The 22,900-nt window shown below is 37.0% G+C and overlaps 1 protein-coding gene across 1 annotated transcript in view; it reads left to right on the plus strand.

Moving 5' to 3' along the window:
- Positions 1 to 22,900, plus strand: part of LOC108680096 (CUGBP Elav-like family member 4) — a 432,488-nt gene that overhangs the window by 227,157 nt on the left and 182,431 nt on the right. The window contains exon 2 of the mRNA XM_047880045.1: positions 14,869 to 14,917. Coding sequence (XP_047736001.1) covers positions 14,869 to 14,917 — 49 coding nt within the window. The remainder of the gene's footprint in view (positions 1 to 14,868; positions 14,918 to 22,900) is intronic.

The following is a 22,900-nucleotide window of genomic DNA, read 5'->3' on the forward strand; positions in this document are numbered from 1 at the left end:
TCACAATTTTTTGTATTCGAATTTTTGTAGATTATCATAAGTTGACTTTTCATAGATTTTTTCATATAAAATGCAAATTATATAATATAAAATTATATAAAATGCAAATTATATTATATGCAAATTAATGCATATAATATAATTTCATATAAAGTGCAGATTTTCAGCGGGCATTTTATAGGAAACTAATTTATTTTACTATGCGTAAGTGAATGAACACGTCATTCTGCTCGTGTTTTTCAGTGAGATATTTGTGGCGTGCTTGCAATCTTATTTTCTTATGAGTTCCAATTTATATTCGTTGCCCTTTTATTATTTTCTCGACTGTGTTAATGTAATATTCATCTATGCTATGAATTTTACGTTGAAAGTGTACGTATGAAAGAGTTTCGTTTCTATTTTGAAATTGAAATAACTTTTTTTATGCTCAAAATATTGTGAAATTCATGAATTCAAAATGACAATTTTCTCTTAAGTAATATTTACTTAGAATTGTAGTAAGCTGAATTGAACAATTTCATAAACCAATACCCCGAAATAATTCCCGTCTTTAACCGGACTCCGTTCAAGCGCGGTGTACTGACCGCAACTATCCGAAGTAGTCGCTAGACATGTAAATAAGATCGAGTCAGAGCTCGTATTAGGCTAGCTCTGCAACACTACTTACCATAAAGTTGGCTGAGCATTTATGGTGAGCAAGTTATTGTCATACTCTCGGCTTATAGAGGCTGCAGGAAGCAACCTGTTGTGGTGCAAAACGCTTCCCGTTTTTGACTGCGCTAGTCCAAGTGCGCAATGAAAGCTTACATTGCCGTCGTACCGCCGTGATTCCGAAGATTTTCCGGGATTTAAACTTTCATAATCGGGAAGCGTTGGTTTTTTTATCCACTTTGGTCTACAAGTTTGTGTGTTTCACGGCCAAAACATAATCGTAATTTTGCAATTATTTGCTGACCTATTTCAAAGTTATTGAATTAATTTAATTGCTGATGTACATCAATGTAAATTTATAGTGGTTCGTGCCCTAATATGGTCCCTTCCGGGCCATATAATCGGCTAACATAGAAAAAAAACCTTAGCGGCAGCTGAGCTGCATCAACAAGTGTAAGCTGCTTGCTGCAGTGTGTCGCAACAAGTGTAAGTTGCTTGCTGCTGTTGGTTGCAACAAGTGTAAGCTGCTAGCTGCTGTTGGTTGCAACAAGTGTAAGTTGCTTGCTGCTGTTGGTTGCAACAAGTGTAAGCTGCTAGCTGCTGTTCGTTGCAACAAGTGTAAGCTGCTTGCTGCTGTTGGTTGCAACAAGTGTAAGCTGCTAGTTGCTGTTCGTTGCAACAAGTGTAAGCTGCTTGCTGCTGTTGGTTGCAACAAGTGTAAGCAACTTGCTACAGCACCGCAAGACATTAGTGTCCTTACTCTTGTCATTGATCAGACTCTCTGTACACTGAGAAAAATAAAGTTGGTTATATTGTCCAAATATTGACACGTTTCTCCTCGCGGAGCACAAGCAGAGATCGGACGAAGCACCAAACACCCAATTGCCGGTCTAAACTTGGTCAAGATGAACTGCCCAATGGCGGAAAGTGCATCGCTATTTTGAAAAAGTCTCACTAATTTCTCTGAGCGCTTGCCTCTGTGTATCTCGGTGCTAAGTATTGAACTAAGACGTTATTCTCTGTACCATCTATTGCACTTATAGCAATGAGTGAGTCTTTGTCCAAATATCGATGCGTTGGTTGCTCCTGTTTCTGTCATCCTAACTCAGTCAGACCCAGCAGAAGAGGACGTATCAGTATTACAGTTCAATATTCAGACCCTATTGTGTTGTACGCATGGAAGTGAGTCTCTATTTTGATAACTTGACCCGTTTGTGTTTTAGTATATAAGAGCCCAGATGTCGAAGCTGTCGATATTTATGGCGAGATTAATATTCCTAAATGACGAACCTAATGCGTGAATAATATTATAATATTTACGCTCTATTTGCGCTTTGGCCAACTTTAGAAAAAAATTTAGAGCACAAAGCATTACCGTTTATGAATTGCATTATTGGGTGTTTAATACTCGTGTGCCGTCATAATACTGATGAAATATTTTCGATTTTTTTTTCGTTAGCCTTTCCAGTGAATTTTTGCATCGCAGGTTCACTTGGCTTGCGAGAGTCTATGCGACCATTGCAGAGCTCGCTTGAATCCTGTTATGGGTCGTTAGCTTTATGTCGGTGCTATGTCTGACAGTTTACCACGCATAATTTCTTCATATGTTACTGCGCTAGGCTTAATTAGTAACCTAGGCCTCCCTGGGATTACCTTTAGGAGGCTTCATTACTTTTCTGGGTCAGACAATTAGATCGTGGCGGTGGCTTTTGTCTGTTCAGATTCTTTTCGCCTCCTGAATTTGGCTGGTACATTGGAGTCTGCGTTACAGGAGCTTCCTTCAGTGACCTCGACGCATTCATTTCAGAAATAATCAAAAATCTTTGAGGCATAAAGTCTCAAAGGTGCAGTTGATGATGCTGTCGTAGTTAGTCGTTATTGAGTTAAAGTTTTTAAAGACGACGTGAGCTAATTTCGAAAAGAGGAATTTGAAGTATGATAATGCATCAGATCATTGACCATATGATAATAATTTTGACTGATAAGCATATTTGTTAAACTAATTTGTCTTTGCGCTGTAGTACAAGAACTTTATTTTTTACACTGGCCCTCACGTTACGAGCTACTTAAAACAATGATTTAAGTTTTATTAGGTTTATATTAGCGAGACCATTGTGCACTATATTGACTGGAGGACGAACATTAAAGTGTTTACACACAAAGCTTTACTTCAACATTTGCTTGGTCGTCGTGTTAGGTTGATGGTGGCCGTGCTCCATCTCGCATCAACCCTCAGCTCCATATTTCCCCTCTCATTTGCCTTCATCAGTTTCACTTCAATCTTCAGGTTCATATTTCCCCTCTCCTTTGTTCTCATCAGCCTCGCTTAGAGTGCACGAATTCGCTGCGCTTCTTGCGCAGCGTGAGCATTAGGGCTGCTTGATGTTTTTTTTTTGATAAATTTCGCAATTTAGTTTTCTTCGCTACAACCTTCAGCTTCATATTTCCCCCTCTTCTTTTACCCTCATCAGCCTCGCTTCAACCTTAAGCTTCATATTTCCGCTCTCCTTTTACTCTCGTGAGCCTCATTTCAACCCTCAGCTCAATATTTTCCCTCTTCTTTTACTCTCACCCACCTCGCTTCAAGCCTCAGCTTCATCATGTCACTCATAAGAAAGTTTAATACCTGAGCTGATCTGTACCATTATTACATAATTTTATCTGGTATATTATGCCTTTTGTATTGTATCTGATACTACGTGAATTTGCATTATTCTATGGTTTAGGAAATTTGTATATGTTTGGTATCTGCAAACTGCGGGCTTAGAATCACAAAATTATTCAGAACATGAGTCACTATAACTATCGAAATTTTTCGATTAAGTTAGTTTAGATTCTTGTTCGAAAGAAAACAATCCGGAGAAAAGTCTCTGCAAAGTGGACGCTATAAAATTTAATATTGATATCATATAGAATTGCGTCGATGCCGCGGTAGAAAAAATGCGTTGATTGAACGTCAATGTTTTGGAATAATGCGTTGATACCATATAAATGTTGTCATACGAATCATTAAAAATAAAATAAGGAAGGTCGTAGCATTGATGCGTTGCTATATTTTAAATGACTAGATAATAGGCAAATATTACTTAAAAATTTTGTTACATATCCATTGCAAGTCTGTGGATCACTGGGTTCATGGATCATGGATACGACGCCCGTCATTGACGTTATCGACCAGTTAACGTTATCGACCACGTTACGTTATCAAGCGTTATCAGACCTTCGAGTGTTGCTATCTTTCGAGCGCGACTCTGAGCTAGGCACAATAGGTGTTATCTGTGCTACCACTAGACGCTTGTCACCTCAGTGGAGTGATGTCTGTTTGCTGAGGTTGAAGGGTTCTAATGAACTATATGTAGTTATTGTTTTGAAGGATCATATACATTTACTCTATATTACATTCATTACTCAAAATTTTCCGTGTTGAAATATTTTTTTGCAGCAGCAAATAGTAGTAAAAATAACATTTTTCGACACTTAAATATGATACCTAAGATATGGTATTTATATGTATTTTATTGCGTTTTTTTCAATCGATAGGCGTAAGTTTAATCGACGGCATATTACTTAACAATGTAGCTCATTTATCCGCACTAACTGAAGCAAGCGCTCTACCGTCGCAATAATTTCCTTAAACTAATGTAAGGGATATGATCTTTTTCGTAAATTTATACTTAACTACAAAAAGTGATAGACATAACGTATTTTCTATCAAGTTTCCGGAAATTTTGGTAGTTTTACAAAATTTTAGTTACAAATTTGTCTTCGGAAAACACGTTCTGAAACTAAACATTATTTTTTTAATTAATAAAAACATAGTTTACGGTTTTAACTATTAATGTACTTCAATGTTTATTTTCATGCACTTCCATTTCTTTCAGCCTTCCTCCTGATACCCTGAATTTGAATATAGGAACACTGAATGCTCATTTTTTTCCCCTGAATAATTTTCTGACTAATATTTCTACTACATGTTCTTCTAATGCCTGGATATTTTAAGGGCCGTCTGTTCAAAAAACCTTCATATAATGCCATGAATTTTACCTCGAATTTTAAGTTTAGTTTTGGTGCCAGGGCAGAGAGCTTCATTGTTCCGAGGCCGGTTGAGTAGAGATTCTCTCCATTCAAAGCGGTATTTTCTGTGCGTATTGAGAGGTTTTTGTGCCGGTCTCCGGAGCTTTAGCCTTGATACTCAGAGGCTCTTCAAGTAATCCATTTTTTACGTCCGGTTTCATTGTTCAACGAGGACGATTGTTCCACTGTTTGCATGCCCTCCAAATATTCGTATTAAAAATTCCCTAAAAATTTTTAAAAACGTATCAAAATCAGCCGCGTCCATCAAGCGTACATAAAATTTAGCACAAATTCTTATTATTTACATTCCAATTAGTTTTTTTCTGTGAAACTACAAAAAATTTATTTTCGAGACGAGGTTGTCAGTTTGGCAGGCAAGAATATTGATCGAGCCTTACTACAACTGATGCCAAATAACAGCCAATAGGAGCAGACTCAAATTCTGAGATCAATTTTTTATGCGACTTACGAATAAAAAATGTACCATGATATTAAAGTGACTTTTTATAGGTCTTCATGCAAAGCTATACATAATGTAATATGGAAGAAATCGAATACAAATATGGAAGAAATCGAAGGACATTTTTTCCTTCAAACTACAGATCCAACAAATCTTGAAACTCAAAAAAAAGTGATTGGATATTTTATTCGAAAAATTTCTATCTAGACAGCCTAGTGAAAAACACCCGCGTGAATTTCCAGGCTTTAGACGATCCATTAAAACGCGTCATATTCGCTGTCGTCGCCTTCGACGACGACCCAAGTTCTATTCTTTTCGGACCGCGTTAAGTGTCGAGGACGGCCGAGCCATCGATCATGGCTCTCTGCGATCCCATTTCGACGTTCCTGACGTGCCGAAATGTATAGTCCGCTCCGGTCGAGAGGTTAAGCCGCGTCTCTCCCTTTAAAATGCCAGAAAATACTACGACCCTCACTTCAAATAAAGTCAAAGCTTGAGATCTCGTCTAGCAGCAATCGGAGAGCCATCGCATCTGTTCTGCTGCGTGCTGTTGGAGCTCCTGAACTCTTGAATATTCTATACCTTAATATTGTTTTAATTTGGGGGGAATGTACGACTAAGATCGTATGAGTTCTGTTATCTATAACTTTCATTTGATTGATATATATGTTGTAAGTATTTTAATTTTATTTTAAATGTAGCATAAATTCAGTTAGTCCACGTTTTGATCGAACATTTTCCATCTCATGATTGAAAATTTTGACTAAAGCCTATAAGCTTCATAATATGTAAATTAATTATCATTCAAGAAACTTGTACGAGTTCACGCGCATGGCCTAAACCTGGCGTTTCAAGTACCTCAAATATTCGCCCAAATTCGGCCACATAATCCTGAGCATTGCGATGTCGAGCATTTCATTTTCGTTCACTTGCAAGCGCGAGTTTGTTCTGCTGAGAGTCTGTATTGAGCGGCCAGCAAACATTGCCTATGGCGCATCATTAGTGTATCATACCTGACGCAAAACATCGCTAGTGATGCGTCAACATCACACAGCTCACATCATACCTGACGCAAAACATCGGTAGTGATGCGTCAACATCACACAGCTCACATCATACCTGACGCAAAACATCAGCAATGATGCGTCAACATCACACCGCTCGGCGGACAAATCTCCGCCGATTTCTCCCTGCCGTGAAATTGAGCAAATGCGCTTCTGCCAACAGCGATTTAGGTTTGAGACTGAAGCTTAGCATGTATGTTATCTTGAATTTTCCCCTCTAAATATCTTGCAAAGCTAAGCGGCCATATCAGATTCTGAATAACAATGTCAAGATGAGGAATGAAAAAGTAAATGAATTTTATTATACGAATTAGAGTGAAAGTTTTTACTTCTGATATTCTCAGTTTCTCCCAGTACTCATGTTCATAAATTCGTCGGTTACACCTGGTGATAAAGTTTTCGAGACATATGGAGCGAGATTTTCAATCTCATTTCAAGTAATACGGTTCGTATCTAGAATTTGCCACTAAATTTAATGAATTTTTCATGTCCTGAACCTTTTATCCTCTTCATATTTTAATGCGGATAGCATTAATGTATTCGAGGTATAATGGATGTGTGTGTTCTGTGTATGCCACTCTGCCGCTTCGAAAGCAATTTGACAATTCTCAGCCATTGCAGAATTTCATGCTTGGCTTTCATAGCTGCTGCCGATTGCTCTCCGATACCATTGATTGATAGGATATCTAAGCACAGCCTACAGCTTGGTAGAACTTGGTACAGGCTGATAAATTCATTTATCAGTTACGGCTAGTGAATGCATTTATCTGGTGCGACTGGTGAACGCATTTATCAGTTACGATTGGGGAATTTATTTATCAAGTACGACAGGGGAACGCATTTATCAGAAACAATTGGGGAATTTATTTATCAAATACGACTGGTGAACGCATTTATCAGTAACGATTGGGGAATTTATTTAACAAATACGAATGGTGAACGCATTTATCAGTAACGATTGGGGAATTTATTTATCAAATACGAATGGTGAACGCATTTATCAGTAATGATTGGGGAATTTATTTATCAGATACGAATGGTGAACGCATTTATCAATAACGATTGGGGAATTTATTTATCAAGTACGACTGGGGAACGCATTTATCAGTTACGATTGGGGAATTTATTTATCAAATACGAATGGTGAACGCATTTATCAGTTAAGACTGATGAATTTATTTATCGGTTTCGACTGGTAGTGGCTTCCCCATTTACACCGTTGATGTTCAGGACTAGACTCTATTTGGCAACCCTGCGTTGTGTTGTTGAATTATAGTTGAATTATTTTAAAATTCAATCTCTAAAATATAAAAATGTACAGAATTATTTCTATTACAATGCCATGTCTGATTCCATTCCTGTTAAACTGACATATTTAATTTTTTACATTTGAAAGGTCACATGGCGGCCTAAAATGTCGAGTCACTCGTCATGTTTCAAATGTTTGCTCTCACGACACACTCTATAATATAATATTTATCGAATGAATAAACTCTCACTCATTAACAAACCGCTAGCTTATGACGCAAAATATTCATGTTTTTAACTCCCTTGTGATATTTTCCTTCTAATGATCTCGAGTCTCATGCTGTAAAATCACTTTATCAAAATTCAAACAAATAAATAATTTGTGAAATAGTTTGTATTTACGATTTACGCCTTCATCTGTTCGAATTTATTTGTTCAATGCTTTTAATATAGTTAAAAATGCAAAATAAATTTGTTGAAAGTTCTAACTAGTTTAGAATCGCCAAGAAACAATGAGCCCAATTTATTTATTACCGATTTATATGAGGAATGTTTTACTGGCTTATTTTGTGACTAGGAAAAACAATTTTTTACTTTGAAGTCAAAAATTCTTTCATTTCTGGAAAATTTAGACACCACTGAACGCGTTGGCATATATACTAAAAATCCTCCTCAATATCCCTCTAATGTCCCTTTTTGGCAATGTCCATAATTTAAATACCTCCTCTACATTTCAATATTAATAACTATATTATAATTTGATATAGAGCCAATAATATAACTTCACAAGATGAGAATGTGCAACCCATCTATGTTATCTCATTTATTTCTTATTTTTTATTCGTGTACAGCCTTCGGTCATTGCGCAACTATAAAACTAGTTCATCGTACATTGAAATCTAAACAATTTATCCCAATTTTCCTTAGAACCATTTCCGTTTGTGGACATCAGTTGTTTCCGAACTAGAAAGTTTTTCGTAGAACTAGAAAGCTGAGTCAGGTCACTCATTTGCCATGCTTGCTCATGCCAGTCCTGTACTAACACGTCGTCGAACGACAGGCGAGTTCATCCGCCGTTCAACAGCAGAACATCTCCAACGATGACATCTCTGGCTCTTCATCTCTTGCCGTTCGCGGGTGAGGTATATATAGTGTTGTCTGTTGTACCGCATTAATGTAATGTAGCTTTTGTTACGTTACATTGAAGTATAGTGCCTGACGTACTGCCGTACGCGGGTGAGGTATATATAGTATATCGCATTGCTGTAACGTAGCTTTTGTTACGTCACTTGGAGGTATTGGGTCTGTCGTATCGCATTGCTGTAACGTAGCTTTTGTTACGTCACTTGGAGGTATGGTGTCTGTCGTATCGCATTGTTATAACGTAGCTTTGAAACGTCTATCGAGATTTCCTTATGTTTGGTATAGAATTTCTGTTATATGAGCGTTACAACGTGTTTAACACTATTTATTTAACTTCTATGTTGTACTTTAACGCTCCTTAAAAAAGTCGGCTAAGAATATTTGGGCTTCGTATTGTCTCGTGTGCCGTATTGTGGCTTCTCAATTGACAACTACTGAGGAGGAGGAAATGCCAAATTGTGGCAAGTTTATAAGCATTAGCTGTCTGCCACTGTTATTTTAATTTGTTAATGAATTTGGATCTGAAGTAGATTAAAAAAATTCTTTACGTAAAAATTTCAACATGGATAATCATCTCAGTTTCTATTGTTATTAAAAGCGGAATTATGTTTTTCAATATAAGTGAGAGTATTTCTTTATTCTTTAGTCATGCTACAGAAAAATATGTTTTTGTAACATATCAATCATACGCAACTATCCCCGACTTCATTCATAACTTTATTCACATATAATGAGTGTAGTAATTAATTAATTGCGGATGTCCAAATAAATTGCCCTTTAAATTTTGGCGACTTCGCTAACAAGTAAATTTTGAATGTTCATTCACTATTAAAACTTGCGGTCGTCAGCCAGATGTAACTTTTGAATTTAATTCGTCGTGTAGCCCGCGTTTGAAGTTCGGTCTTCTTTCATTGCATCAGAGCAAACCAACTGCATTAATTGCCCCGAGTTTGAAGCCAACTTCTAGCTTTTAGTCCTAGTCATCGAAGTCGTTTTTGTCGACTATGAACTGTATTTGTGCCCGCGAGTGTTTATGTTGGCTAGATTGTGTCCACGTTTGGCCTGAGGAACAAGAGCCTTCCTCATCCCTAAAGCAACTTCACGTCTTAGACAAACACAAACTTGCTCTGAACTTACCTAAGCGTGTTGTCTATCCTACAAAGTCGTCGGGGATCCACTGACAGCAATATAATGATGCATGCAATTAAACTGCTGCATCTCTCACGGAGATTGTGTGTTAGACACATGCGGCGGCTGAAGTTGTGGCTGTATAGAGCTAGCGTTGCAACCTTCCTCTACATTTAGTTGTCCGAGAATAAGTTAGCTTGCGGTGCTGGGTCCTCTGAGATATTCTGCTTTCAACTTAATGCTATGATGATGCTGCTGAAAACTTTTCTTATGATGGGGCAGAGACTCTTCTTGTTATGAAAATACTACCGATGTTTTTGTTCATACTTTTCAACTGATGTTGACCAAAATCTGTTACGATTGCTTAACACGTATTTCCTTTGTAACTGCCACCACATCTTATTTTCTAAATGCAAAAGCCTATATCTGAACAGATAAGCCAAATTTCGAAATAGGCCCATGCATAAAGTTTGAATTCTTCTTAAAATTGCGTGAAAATCTCATCATCGCCTCCTCTGAAAGGCTGCGGAGAATAAAACGGTTGATTGCTATACACTACAGATGAAATTACTCCAGAAGTGGAGACAGAACTATAATTACAATTCTTTGCTCTACCTGATAGTACTGGAATTATCCAAGTTGCAGTGACAGAATGACTATCAGCATTCATTTCTATACTTCACAGCATGGAGTAATTACAGTGGCAATGATGTAACTAAAGTTATCTTTCGTTGTTAAACTTCACGTTATGAAATAACCCCATATAGCGATGGCATTTTAATAATTACTCCTCGCTACTATTCCTCACATTATCAAATTACCCAATGACACTGACAGAACTATAATTACAACTCACTGCTTTACCTCACGGTATCGAATTACTCCATAGCAATAACAGAACTATAGTTACAATCCACTGTTATACCTCTCGGTATCGAATTACTCTATAGCAATAACAGAACTATAATTACAATTCACTGTTATACCTCACGGTATATCAAATTACCCAACGACACTGACAGAACTATAATTACAATTCACTGTTATACCTCACGGTATCGAGTTACTCCATAGCAATAACTGAACGCTATTCCTCAAGGGGAGAGGGGGGGATTCTCTCCCTCACAAGCGTCGGGAGGTGCGCGGCAATATTCCTACGCCGTCGCGTGTCCCTCACGACTGAACGGCTACGCGCAATCTGGTGCGTGATTCTTCACTCACACCAATAAATGAGTCATGCTGTCCTTTTAGTGACATTCATTCTACCTGCAGCACTGATAAGTCATTTATTGAGAGTAGCTGCTTCAGAATAATAGACACAAAGGGAAAAATTAAAAGTGCATTGCTATTCGGATAGAATTTCACTCGTTTCTCTGAGTGTCGCAGCGCCGCTGCCCGGAACCGGAGATTGCAACTGAAAAATAATATGATTGAAATTGAGATAGAAAAACTTTCATTTTTTCATAGTCTCAATTTCTCATTCAATCCATTGTCAGGAAAATTTGTGTAATGATTTGTACTCGAAGTTTTTGTCACTGCTATTTGATTGGAAATTTCCACTTAGTATCAAGTGTTTCTACGTATTTATTCCCGCAATAATCGAAAATAATGAAATCAAAAAATCGTCTACGAGTATATCATTTTCATTCGACTAACTAGTTGCATTTTTCATACTTGAAATTTTAAATTTTCGTTCTAAGAATTATTATGTATGGCAATATTTTTTTATATAAAATAACAATTCGACAGTATTTTCTCGACATTTCCAAAATATATATAAAACATATGACTATACTGAATTAAAGGTTGTATGAAATATAGTCTCACTTAGTCGGCACCGACAGTTTTCATGAAAACGATTGAGCTTTCACAGCTTTTCTGTGTTTATTAGTAGGTATGAGTTGCGTAAGTTGAACAGAGAGGATAGTTTTACCATTAGAACATTTCATACCTAAATATTCGAAGGAACACATCTGACATTGAAAAACATGTAAATCACTCCAGGCCAAAATGTTTAATCACCCTTCGAATTAAGGATTGATTCAAATAGTTATCATTACCGTTTATTGCTATCAAGTGCAGTTCCTCACTGGTCATTCAACGGCACATACTATAATTTCTAGTGTAAAACTCATTTATCAGTATTAAAAAGCGTAGTCTCCCGCTAACTAAACCCGTTAGTTTTGACTATCACTAGATAAGTACAAAACCTTTGGCTTTGATTCATTCTGAAATACTTCATGATTTTAATATATCTTTACCAGAATTTTTATAACAAACTTAAATGTACTCGTGACGAATGTCATGCATTTTTCCCACGCAGTTTCGCGTGACCACAAATATACTTTTAATATGCATTCAAATGAAAGGTCCGACTGAGCTCGTCCAGCGGAACTTGACCCTCGGAGCGCTCAGTGTAGCATTAAATCCTCTCTAATTCCTCGGTGTAATCCTTCACTAATCCTGCGGATTAATACTCGGGTCTGGGACACTCCCGCGTATGCTCGCAGCTGCGCTTATTTATCCGTCGAATATGTCGCTCTCGTATACTTTTGTGTCTCATGAATAGACAAACGATCCTCTTCCGTCCTCCTCATAATTCATCAGTTTGCTCATGTGATGAGAAGACGAGTTGTGATAATTATGGAGCAACTGATGAGAGACGCTGCGCCCGCTTTGATCATCCGCTCGTGCAAAATTGCGGGCGTTTTCTCTCGTGCGATGCATTTGCGCGCTGCTGATTTCAGTTGCGTTTTTGTCAACTGATTTGAAATTTCATCATTTGATATGAAGGTAGGTGAATTTATGACCACTTTCAACATATGGCCATTACTCACCATAGCCAAATAGCAGGGAATGAGTTTTATGGTTGATCCAACGTCACTCAAGTTACTCACAAATAACACTGCAACAGGTAATCATTACTGCAATCGTCCTCCAATTATTTCATTTTTATTTTTCATAATGCACAATGTCTATTACTGTACAATCCCTGAATTCGGGGTTAAATAAGGCGATGCTAAAATTACGTTCCTAATAAGCAATATTCTAGAAATAATTTATGAAACTTTCGCTGATTATTACGAGCAAAGAATGTATTTTCATTCTGGTAACGATTCATTTAATGAAATGATCATAATGCGTGAACGAAGATTCTCCATGAGAAAAATTTTTATGCAATTTTTAAACTAATTATATCAGCTTATAATTTCACGCAAGACTCGTCTTACTTTTTTGCATAACTCAGCAAAGAAAATGCAGTTTTCTTTTGTTTACGGTATTATGTATTTTTCCCCATTAAATATAAAGCAATGTTTTCTACAGATTACTGATCTAATCACCATGTGCCAAATTTATCATAAGGCTACAGGAATATAATTAGATGTACGAACGCAAACGTTGAATTGTTGAAGGCAAGTTAGATGTAGTCGACGCAAATGTTGAATGTGTCACTGCCCGTTTTATCTTATCCGGTTGACTTAGTGAAGAGTTTCGTTTGGTTTTAACGATTCACTAAATTCACCGTTGTGCGAAAGTCGTCATTACGTGGAATTCGTCGTTGTTTGACTACCAACACCGCAATGTGCCATAATCACCGCCCATGCCTGCGTTGGTCGCTACTTGTCATTCATCACGACTGTTTGTATGCGACGCCGCTGCTCGCTTAGTGACATTCATCCGGTGAATGAATTCTTGCTATTCATTTATTGAACCGGCAATTCAGTTTACATGCCATGGACAATGTCCATGTCTACTCAATGAATACTGAGTATGGACCCTGCCCAACCAATTTTTCTGGATGTTGTATCCCTTAGATTGGGCGGCTCTCCTTTGTTGCACATGATAACGAAGTTAGGAGTTTCCCGGATCTCTTGCAGTGAGGCTGTCAAGTCTTATCATGCTACTGTATCCAAAATACGGGCGGTGTTTTCAACTGAACGAATTTTTACAGCTTTGCAAGGGCCTTTTTGTGGATCCCTTCGAAAGAGTTAGGTACTTTCGAAGCGTATTTGTACCTCTAAATTAGGTAATTTTAAAAAATTCGAAATTAGCTCAAAATTAGCCTCGAATATTTGCACATTTGCTTCGACATTTGAATTTGATTCTATGTTATCACATTATTTATTAATTATTTTACATTCCATTTGAGTGAAATATGAAAAATATCACTTTATTGAATGCATTAAAGCTGAATTGAATGTCGTTCACACAAACTATGGAAAATCCTACTCCAGTTAACTGATCGTACGTTGTATTTTGTCCGATAAGCTGATTATAACAAGATTTGAAATGCGCTAATACAATATTTATAGTCTCAGTGATGTGAACAGTGCTTTTATATGCTTGGAAAAATATATAGTAGCATTGTGGCGCAAAAATATATAGTAGCAACTTCAATAATGACTGCATGTTAGGGCTCATGAATATAGAGCCTGAAAAAAGCGAAATGTTCATTTCAACGCTGTTGGCCGAGTCAGCCCGATGGTATCACGAGAGTGTGATTTTTCGACCTAACTTCGGCAAAGAAAAAAAATCCACGTATAATATACCACCGGGTGCGCGTTCAGAGGCTAGACTTACGTACATGCATGCAATATTTTAAAGAGCTTGGGGATATTTTTCAATGCATTTACTTCTATTTTTCAAGCCAGGGAGTTTTCGAGCCCACAAAATGCAAAGCTCCCTGAGCTTCTGTTGGTAAAGAAAACCTTGATGAGAGCCACAAAAATACGCAGATCAGCGGAAAAGGCGGAAATGGGATGCGGAAACGTTCCGGAACTCGAAAGCAACGAGGAAAAGGGTTGCAAGCTGCCACTTCGGTGCTGCTCTCTCGAGTTTACTTCCTATTTTACATAGCTACTCTTTCTATTTGAAATGATTTTTCGTTTGTAACGACCCTCATGTACATTTATAATTTTGTCCAAATTCTAATTAACTCGATTACTGACTCCTGAGAAATCTTTGCGTAACACAATTCTATGGATTTCAACAATAATTCATTGCTTGCTTTTTTAGGTTCTTGAATTTCACTAAAAGTACTTGGAGCTTGTATATTTTCCGTGAACAACAGTAAAATCTAAATTTTTTTTTTCTTTGCAGATGAACCGTCCTATTCAGGTCAAGCCTGCAGACAGTGAAGGAAGAGCAGGTAAGAGTATTTACTCTCTACAATTGTTTTTCCTACAATTATACAATTTTTTTTCTACAATTGTGTTGCTCGTGTTTTTTTATTGTAAAGATTAATTCAAAAGGACAGGTAATGATTTACTCTCTACAATTGTGTTGCTCGTGTTAGTAATTTTTATTGTAAAGATTAATTTAAAAGGACAGGTAATGATTTACTCTCTACAAATGTGTTACTCGTGTTAGTTCTTGTCATTGTAAAGATTAATTTAAAAGCACAGGTAAGGTCAATAACAGCTCACAATATTGCTGATCGTGTAGCTGTTCTTCATTCTAATGATTAACTTGAAAGAGCTGGTATGGTGACTATCATTCCAAAATAACATTCCATTTTTTTGCTTCTTTCATTGTCAAAAATAACTTCTGTTCTGAGTAGCTCAGTGAAGCGTAACTAGCGCTCAGAGCCAACAAAATACTGTAAATTAAGGTGATGGTGTGTAAAGAATATTTTCTAAGCTCGTCCTTAATTGCATGTAAGTCCGGGAACTGAAAATCAAATTGGAAACAAAGACAAAAATTTGATGAATGAAAACCACATTGACGCAAATTTCTTTCATTCAAACATTGCAAAATTCCTCCGGAAATTATTCAGCATAATTTCGCGATGTAATTTCGGCGTACTCTTAACGTAAATTTAAACATGAGCAGTCACGGGATCTCTGTGATTTATTTGCTGCAGTTTGATCGCTGAGATTCGGTGCGTGACCCAGCGTCGAGTGGATTGTGTACAGCACATTTGCCTTGTAAATGTCCTCGGTTCTCGAGGAAATCTACTCAAAATTCGTGAGCGCAAATTCGGGTGCGAATACGCACAGGACTCCTTCTGTCACTCGCGCTCCCTCGCCCTCAGGGCTCCGCTGTCCTAACCTATGAATACGTAATCATTTGCAATCAAAAGCCCCGACAAAATCAGACACCGAAATTATAGAGGAACATTTTTGTCGATTCTAACCGTTAGGTTCCGCCTTTGATGTGGTGGTGAGCAATGATTGCAACGCCTAGGCTTGTACGCGTTGTTGCTTCAAAAATTTTGCTGGTAATGTTCCTGTTCATTTTATGATACCACGTATTGGGGGACGGAATCAAGGTCAAAATAATGCTTTTAAGGTCTGTTTAAATCATTAATATTGTATATGTTTAATTATTTTGCATTCGTTTAGTTTATATAAGTAACCTGTTTACAATTGGATGAGCTTCATTCTTAGATGTATTGGATTTTCAATTGCACATTACCTAAATTCGTTTCAAGACGAACAATCATTTAGGATAATTTGAATAAAATATTAGCTTGTTCTATTCAAAGTATGTTATATTGATAGAACATTCAACTTTTTTATATCGTAATGAGCTACGAATTGCTACAATTCATTGTAGCAATGGAATTTGATTTAATCTGGTTTTATGTTTTTAAGGTTTTTACTTGAAATACTTGAATGAATTTGAACCACGTATTTTATATTAATATAGTGTCATTGAGTGATCATTTAACATTTTTTTACCCATCTTTCTCGGTTCATCTTTCCGAATAAAGGTTCTATCTAATATAAGTAATGAATAAAGTAGAAGTAATGCCCGAATAAAGCATTTTTGCTTTTGATAAATAATAAATAATTACTGCGATATAATCATTGCATTTTTTATGTTGTTCTTGACTGATGTAGAAGGAACTCATTATTATTGTTTCATCATTTCATTTTTGTTTGTTGTTGATCACAATCTGTAAAAATAAAGTGCTGTAATAATTACATTCTACTTCTACAAAATAGTTTTGTGATCTCATTAATGAGATGGGCAAAAAAAATTTATACATCATTTATGCTGCCGCTGTAAAATGTTGTTGATTAAATTGATTATTACCGTCATTCTCCGTGCTAAACTGCCGACAAAAATGTCAAATTAGGCTGTGTTTAACATTAGCGACTCACTGGAAACGAGCGCCAAAACGTTCTCCTCTCCTCAATTTTATTTGAACGCCACTCGTTGCAATGAAGTTATACGGCAAAATTTGAGCGTTATAATTTAGAGAGGCACTGGAACGGAAGAAAGAAATTTCATATGAGTCGCTTTGATCCTGGCTACGCTCACATGGATGTCTGAAAATAAGGCAAGGGTGCATGGTTCTCATTGCCTTGTGTCGATTATTGTCCTGCAAAAACTTCCCTTCGTCATTTATTTGTGAACTAAAAGCGAAGACTTTATTGAGCCAAAGCAATTGCTTATTCACTTCAGAACTTAATATGCTACAACTAAACTAGTGTAGGTCTAATCTAAAGGCGGCAAACTCGACGTGATTTACGGTTATCAGTAAAATAGAATTGGTCCCCGAACACATAATACTTATTTCTTCTGTGGAAAGACGCAGTATTATGAAAATTTCAAATTTTGGAAAATTACTGAAAATTTGGAACATTTACCGAACGTGTTCCACACTACGATTTTTCTTTATGAATTGAATTGGTCAGCGGGATAACGAGTACTTACTTACGGTAAGTTACACTGCATCATCTCTCAATAATCCATGAATTCTTTGAATAAAAGCCGCTGATATGCTCACCTAATGGAACATTTCATTCTGGGGCCAGAAAAATAATTTTCTTGCACACGACAGGGAGTGATGCTCCCATTACTTTTAACTTATCGACGTAAATAATATAATTATTATGCATATTTTGTGTATTATACGTTGGCAATACAGTCTCTTATGAGTGAGAATCTTTCGTATGGGTAAAAGCTGGGACACATTATTTTCGATTATATTCCTACATTGTTCAGTTAGAAATGAATAACAGTGAATACCAGACGCAATTTGTCGAGATGGTTCATGTTCGTTTTTAAAGTCCTTTACCAAAAAGTTTTTAAGTCCTTTACAGTTCAAGATAGCATGAACGATTCAAGTGTACACTGCGGAAATTTAATTAAAAAAGGAGAAATTAAATATCGGAAAATGTTGAATGTAGAATGTATTTGTACCGAGAATGAGAACACAATGACAGCTCACCCTAGTTCTAAATTGCGCGCGTAATATTGCAAAATTACATCCAATAATTCTCGTAATTACAGTTGGGGATTCGGGTTTCTTTTCAAATCCCTATGTATTCGGTCTCATATTTCAGCATTAAATAGCTCGGATTTGTGGCAGGATGTTCGTACAGAACTCACTTCTCGAGCTTCGATGCCGCTCGTTTACCCTTACAACTCAGCGAGGCCATTACGCTTTGGAAGCGAAACCCCTTGCTTCGGCTCTCCTCTAAAGGTCGTCTCGTCAGCGATTGTAACGAATCTAATCAACGCTGCGGCCTCCATCAATAGAGTCTTCGCGTGACCCGTAACCTCATGCAGCTCGCCAGAATTCTGGTCGTGTTCGTGATTTCCGAGCAAAATCATTCCTCTCGAAAATGCTTTCCCTGTTCGCTCCGCTGGGATAAAGAGTGTCCTGTAGGACTCGCCTTCCCCTCATATTCGAGTATAATGCCCTCGCGTGGTGCACTACCGTCAAATCCCCACGAACGCGTTTCCAGTTTCTTTCAACTGCTGCGAGTCTCTGTGGGAAGATGCTTGTCTGTGCGTGTGGGAATTGAATTTCTGGGACCCTGAGAGATCTCAATGGCTTGTTGCACGAAGACACTTTGCTTCGGTTATCATATAAGATGATTCTAATATTAACGAAAAATAATGCTGAAACGCATAATTCCCAAACAATGTTAATCTAACTATCCCGTTTTTAGGATTATTTTTTTGGCCCTCAAATTTGTAATTAACTTCATGTGCCTATTCCTAATTTTAATTATTACTGCATCAATACTAGTTAATTATTAGCAAATGCGTAAGGAATTATTGTCAAATTTATTTTAAGAATTTTTGTTTACTCAGCTCTCCGTTAATTTCGATGTTCGGACTCGAATTTTGTGAAATCAACCAATTTGGGCAGAATACTCGTATGCTTTTATGAGTTCCTTGTTTGATGTCTAAATCAGGAATTATTTTCTCCCAGAATTGATTTCATTGAAACTGAAAACGGAAAAACAAGGAAGTGATCACGTTTTTCTTATGTCGACACAATCGAACGTTTTACAGATCTGCATGTTGGGTGCTGTTCGTTCCTACTACTTGTATACATGTGATGAATCTGTCGAAGATCCTTCGATTCTCGTGTTGAAACTTTAAAAATCAGATGGTCCAGTTCTATCAATAATTATTGCAAATAAATTCTGTGTCATGAAATGAACTGAAATCGTTTGTATAAGGGTGCTGTGAAGATGTTAGGCAAGACGAGAGAAGGCAAGATTAATTCTCAGTTTGGTAAAAAAAGTATACCGTATATATATGATTCCGGCCCACATTTGTGGGATATTTTTTATTATTATTTATGATTTAATTTATTAAATTATTTGTGTTTACAATGTGAATGTGAAATTTGTGTTTTGTGTGAATACTTTGAAAAGACTGACGGTTGCAAACATTAGAATGAAGCTCTATGACAAAAAAATTTGACCGTCGATGAAATCGAAAAAAAATGTTTTTGCGTCTATTCTATTGCGTCTATTAAAAAACGTCTATTCCAAGTCGAGAACTTGAAATTTTTGATCAATTTTTGACCAAGAAGAAAGAGCGTGAGGACGGTCAGGTTCTGAGAGATGATCACTTAGTATGAGGGGACGCGACGCACAGAGCGAGGTAACGATCTGGCGGCTGGCAACAGGAAATTGGCTTCATTTATCATATAAGAAATCGATCGGGCTTAGCAACTTATGGGGCTCGAGATGAGAGCTTCACATGAAAGTCCAAAGAGCAGAACAATGATTGTCAACCTAGTGATCCAAGTCAGAGCCCATACTTTCAAAAGAAGTTATGAGATCGTAAGTTCATCAGCCAATCATTGACGGCCTTTCAAGCAAAATGAACCAATCGTAGACAAGAAAAATAGAGCGTAAGTACTTACGTTCACTTAGCGAGTTATGAAAGTATGGCCCCAGGAGGATGAGCATGCCGAGTATTTATATAGCAGCGCGTGTCGTTACTAAGTCCTACTAGGATAAGTGATCATTAGAACGACCGTCATTCATGCAGGATTATCCTATACCTATACTGAGATTAATTATATTGGCTTAGAACCGTGCATGTGTTTGGTAATCATATCAGGATTAGGGTGAATGAAATGACGGATTATTTATAGTTGTTCTTTGATCGTTCAATTAAATTTGCATGATTCGGGGGAATTATATGACTGGTTATTCATAGTTGTACTTTAAGCGTTCACCTAAAATTACATGTTTCGGGAAAAATAAAAGGCTGGTTATTCATAGTTGTATTTCAAGCCTTCACACGCAAATTTCGCTGCAAATCGTACGAGTAGATAAGTACAGGGTGACACAAAAAAAACAGAGCTCACTAAAAGTCTTATAACTCCTGAAATTTTATTCAGTTTGAAACAAAAATTCTATGGAATTATGTACAACCTATGTAGCCAACATCTGCAAAATCTCAATTCTATACCACAAAAACTCTTTGTTCTACAGCCGCTCAAAAATATGTCTCAACTGCAAATGTCTTTTGCTCTGTAGTCCAAGGCATCTCGAAGCTCACACGTGGTAGACTCTTAGATCAATCCGTCTTCTTAATGAATCTGAAACAAATAACAGGATTACTTGAGTATTGTGGAAATTATTCAACTTTTTATGAGCTCTGTTTTTTTTGTGTCACCCTGTACAACATGGCTGGAGGTGATGAAACCAAATCCAATTACAATCAACTTCACACAACGCTGCAAGTTTTTTATAAAAATTATTTTCAATGCGAATTAAACCTGTGATTGATTCACCTTTTTAACAAAACAAAAATATATAGTTTTGAATATCATGAGAAATCTTGCTCAATAAATGTTCATTCTTGAATTTAATTTCCAAAGCATACTTTTATCACACGCACCACTTTTCATGATTATTGTTTGTTAAATAAATAAGAAATGCGATTGTTTGAGAACTAAACGATTTAAGCAAATATTGATTACAAATTCATCATGTGTTTTCTAAATTCTTCAGCCGCTCAAAGGTCGTGGATCAGCCAACCGTCAATTATTCGCATATGATTTCCTTCGTATCAAGAGCCCCGCGCTACACTTTATGTCTGTATTGCTGTACGCCCCTGAGAATTAATCTGCGAGGGGCTCTTGTATCTATAACGTGTTTTATCTCGAAGTACGAGCTTTTTCTCTCCCCCTGAAAGCCCCATAACAAATGTTTGGTTTCAATTTGCTCTGTTTACTTTCCATTCCGGGGTTTTATTTTTCAGTGATGCTTATACATATGATAGCGCCGCAAACTGGCAGCGAGGACTTGCTGCTGCAAGGTGCAAGCGAAGCCATGCAATGTGCTTGCGGCGTGACAGCAGCTGCGGCTGCTTCAACTAGCCAGTGATGGATTTCTGATATAGCAGATTTGATCAGTTTCTACCGTTGAGCGAGTTAAAGTAGATTTCTGATAGTGTAGATTTAATTAGTTTTGGCCAGTTAACTACGTAGTGAGGTAGAATTCTGATTGCGTCGATTCAAGCAACTTCTGAAGCTTCAACTAGTTAGAGAGAATTCTGATAAAATCAGAACTCTCCTCTTTTTTAGAATTCTTCTGATAAAATCACAAATTTCTAAAATCAGAATCTTCTGATCAAAAATCAGAATTCTGATTTCTGATTTTTTTAATCGCGCCAGTCCAATTGATAGTGTCCATGTTAAGTAAATTTCTTTTACTAGCGAAAAATTTTTCTGCTGGGAATTCATGAAATAATGAGCGAAATTTTAGAAAAGATTCAATGACAAATTACATTGCATTTTTACGAGGCGAACAGCAGGGGTTTTCATCAGCATGAGAGTTTGAGATCAGCAGAGCCTCCGCTGTCATCTATCGTTGCGTTCAGCGCTGCTGTTGACTCGGCAATATTGTTTCTCTTTTATTGCTTCGCCCGACGAATGAAAAATCAAACTGGATAAGTTCAGATGGTTACAAAAAGTTCGAGCTTGTGTACACAACCACCACACAATACGCTCGCCAAACATGGATCATGAGAAATTTTAAGAAGAAATGCCTCATTTTTAGTCTCTCTCGCTCGAAAATGCGATGGCATAGACTAGCATATGCCGACATCCAAACCTGTGACCAAAGCTCGTCAAAACATGCCTACAACATGGCTAAGAAACAGGGAAGTTTCATATAAGTGAAGTATCGCTTTTTTCTATACACAAAATTGAATCCCGAGGAATTAATGTATTTAATTACCCTTAGTTTCGGATTATTTCTACTATGAATTGGATTAATGCACCGGATTTGCCCTTTTGTTCATGTAACTTGACTACTTGCAGCAAGTTTTTGAAAATCTTATCAGTTTACTTTCATTACAAATTAAAAACGAGCATTCATGAGGAGGTGCGCTTGGGATAGTCGTAAAAGAATTATTCGTATGTCTCAAATTAGTTACAATACATAAATTTCAGATTAACAATGGAAGAACTACAATTGAAGTCAATTAATTTAATTAAAGTCCAATCTAGTACTTTTTGAAAATTATAACTTATAACTGCTGATTCTAAGGAATCTGCAATTGTTCCATAAACGCAGACTAATACACCTGACCTTGAGTGATCAACACAGCTGCAGGTTATTTAACAACGTTGAGTGTAAAGTCATCTTTCAGAGGGTGTTTTGAGTATCAATTCATTGGCTTGCTTTTAAATCGACTTGGAGAAGGTCAGGCATTATATTCTACTGACTTTGTGTGAGCACCAATTAATTGGCTTGCTTTTAAATCAACATGGATAAGGTCAGGCATTATATTTCTACTGACTTTGTGTGAGCATCAATTCATTGGCTTGCTTTTAAATCAACATGGAGAAGGTCAGGCATTATATTCTACTGACTTTGTGACCCTTGTAACGAAGCCTTCCTTCCCTCACTCGCCG

Source organism: Hyalella azteca, unplaced genomic scaffold (genome assembly GCF_000764305.2).
Source record: "Hyalella azteca isolate HAZT.00-mixed unplaced genomic scaffold, Hazt_2.0.2 contig4507, whole genome shotgun sequence".
In the NCBI taxonomy this organism is placed as follows: domain Eukaryota; kingdom Metazoa; phylum Arthropoda; class Malacostraca; order Amphipoda; family Hyalellidae; genus Hyalella; species Hyalella azteca.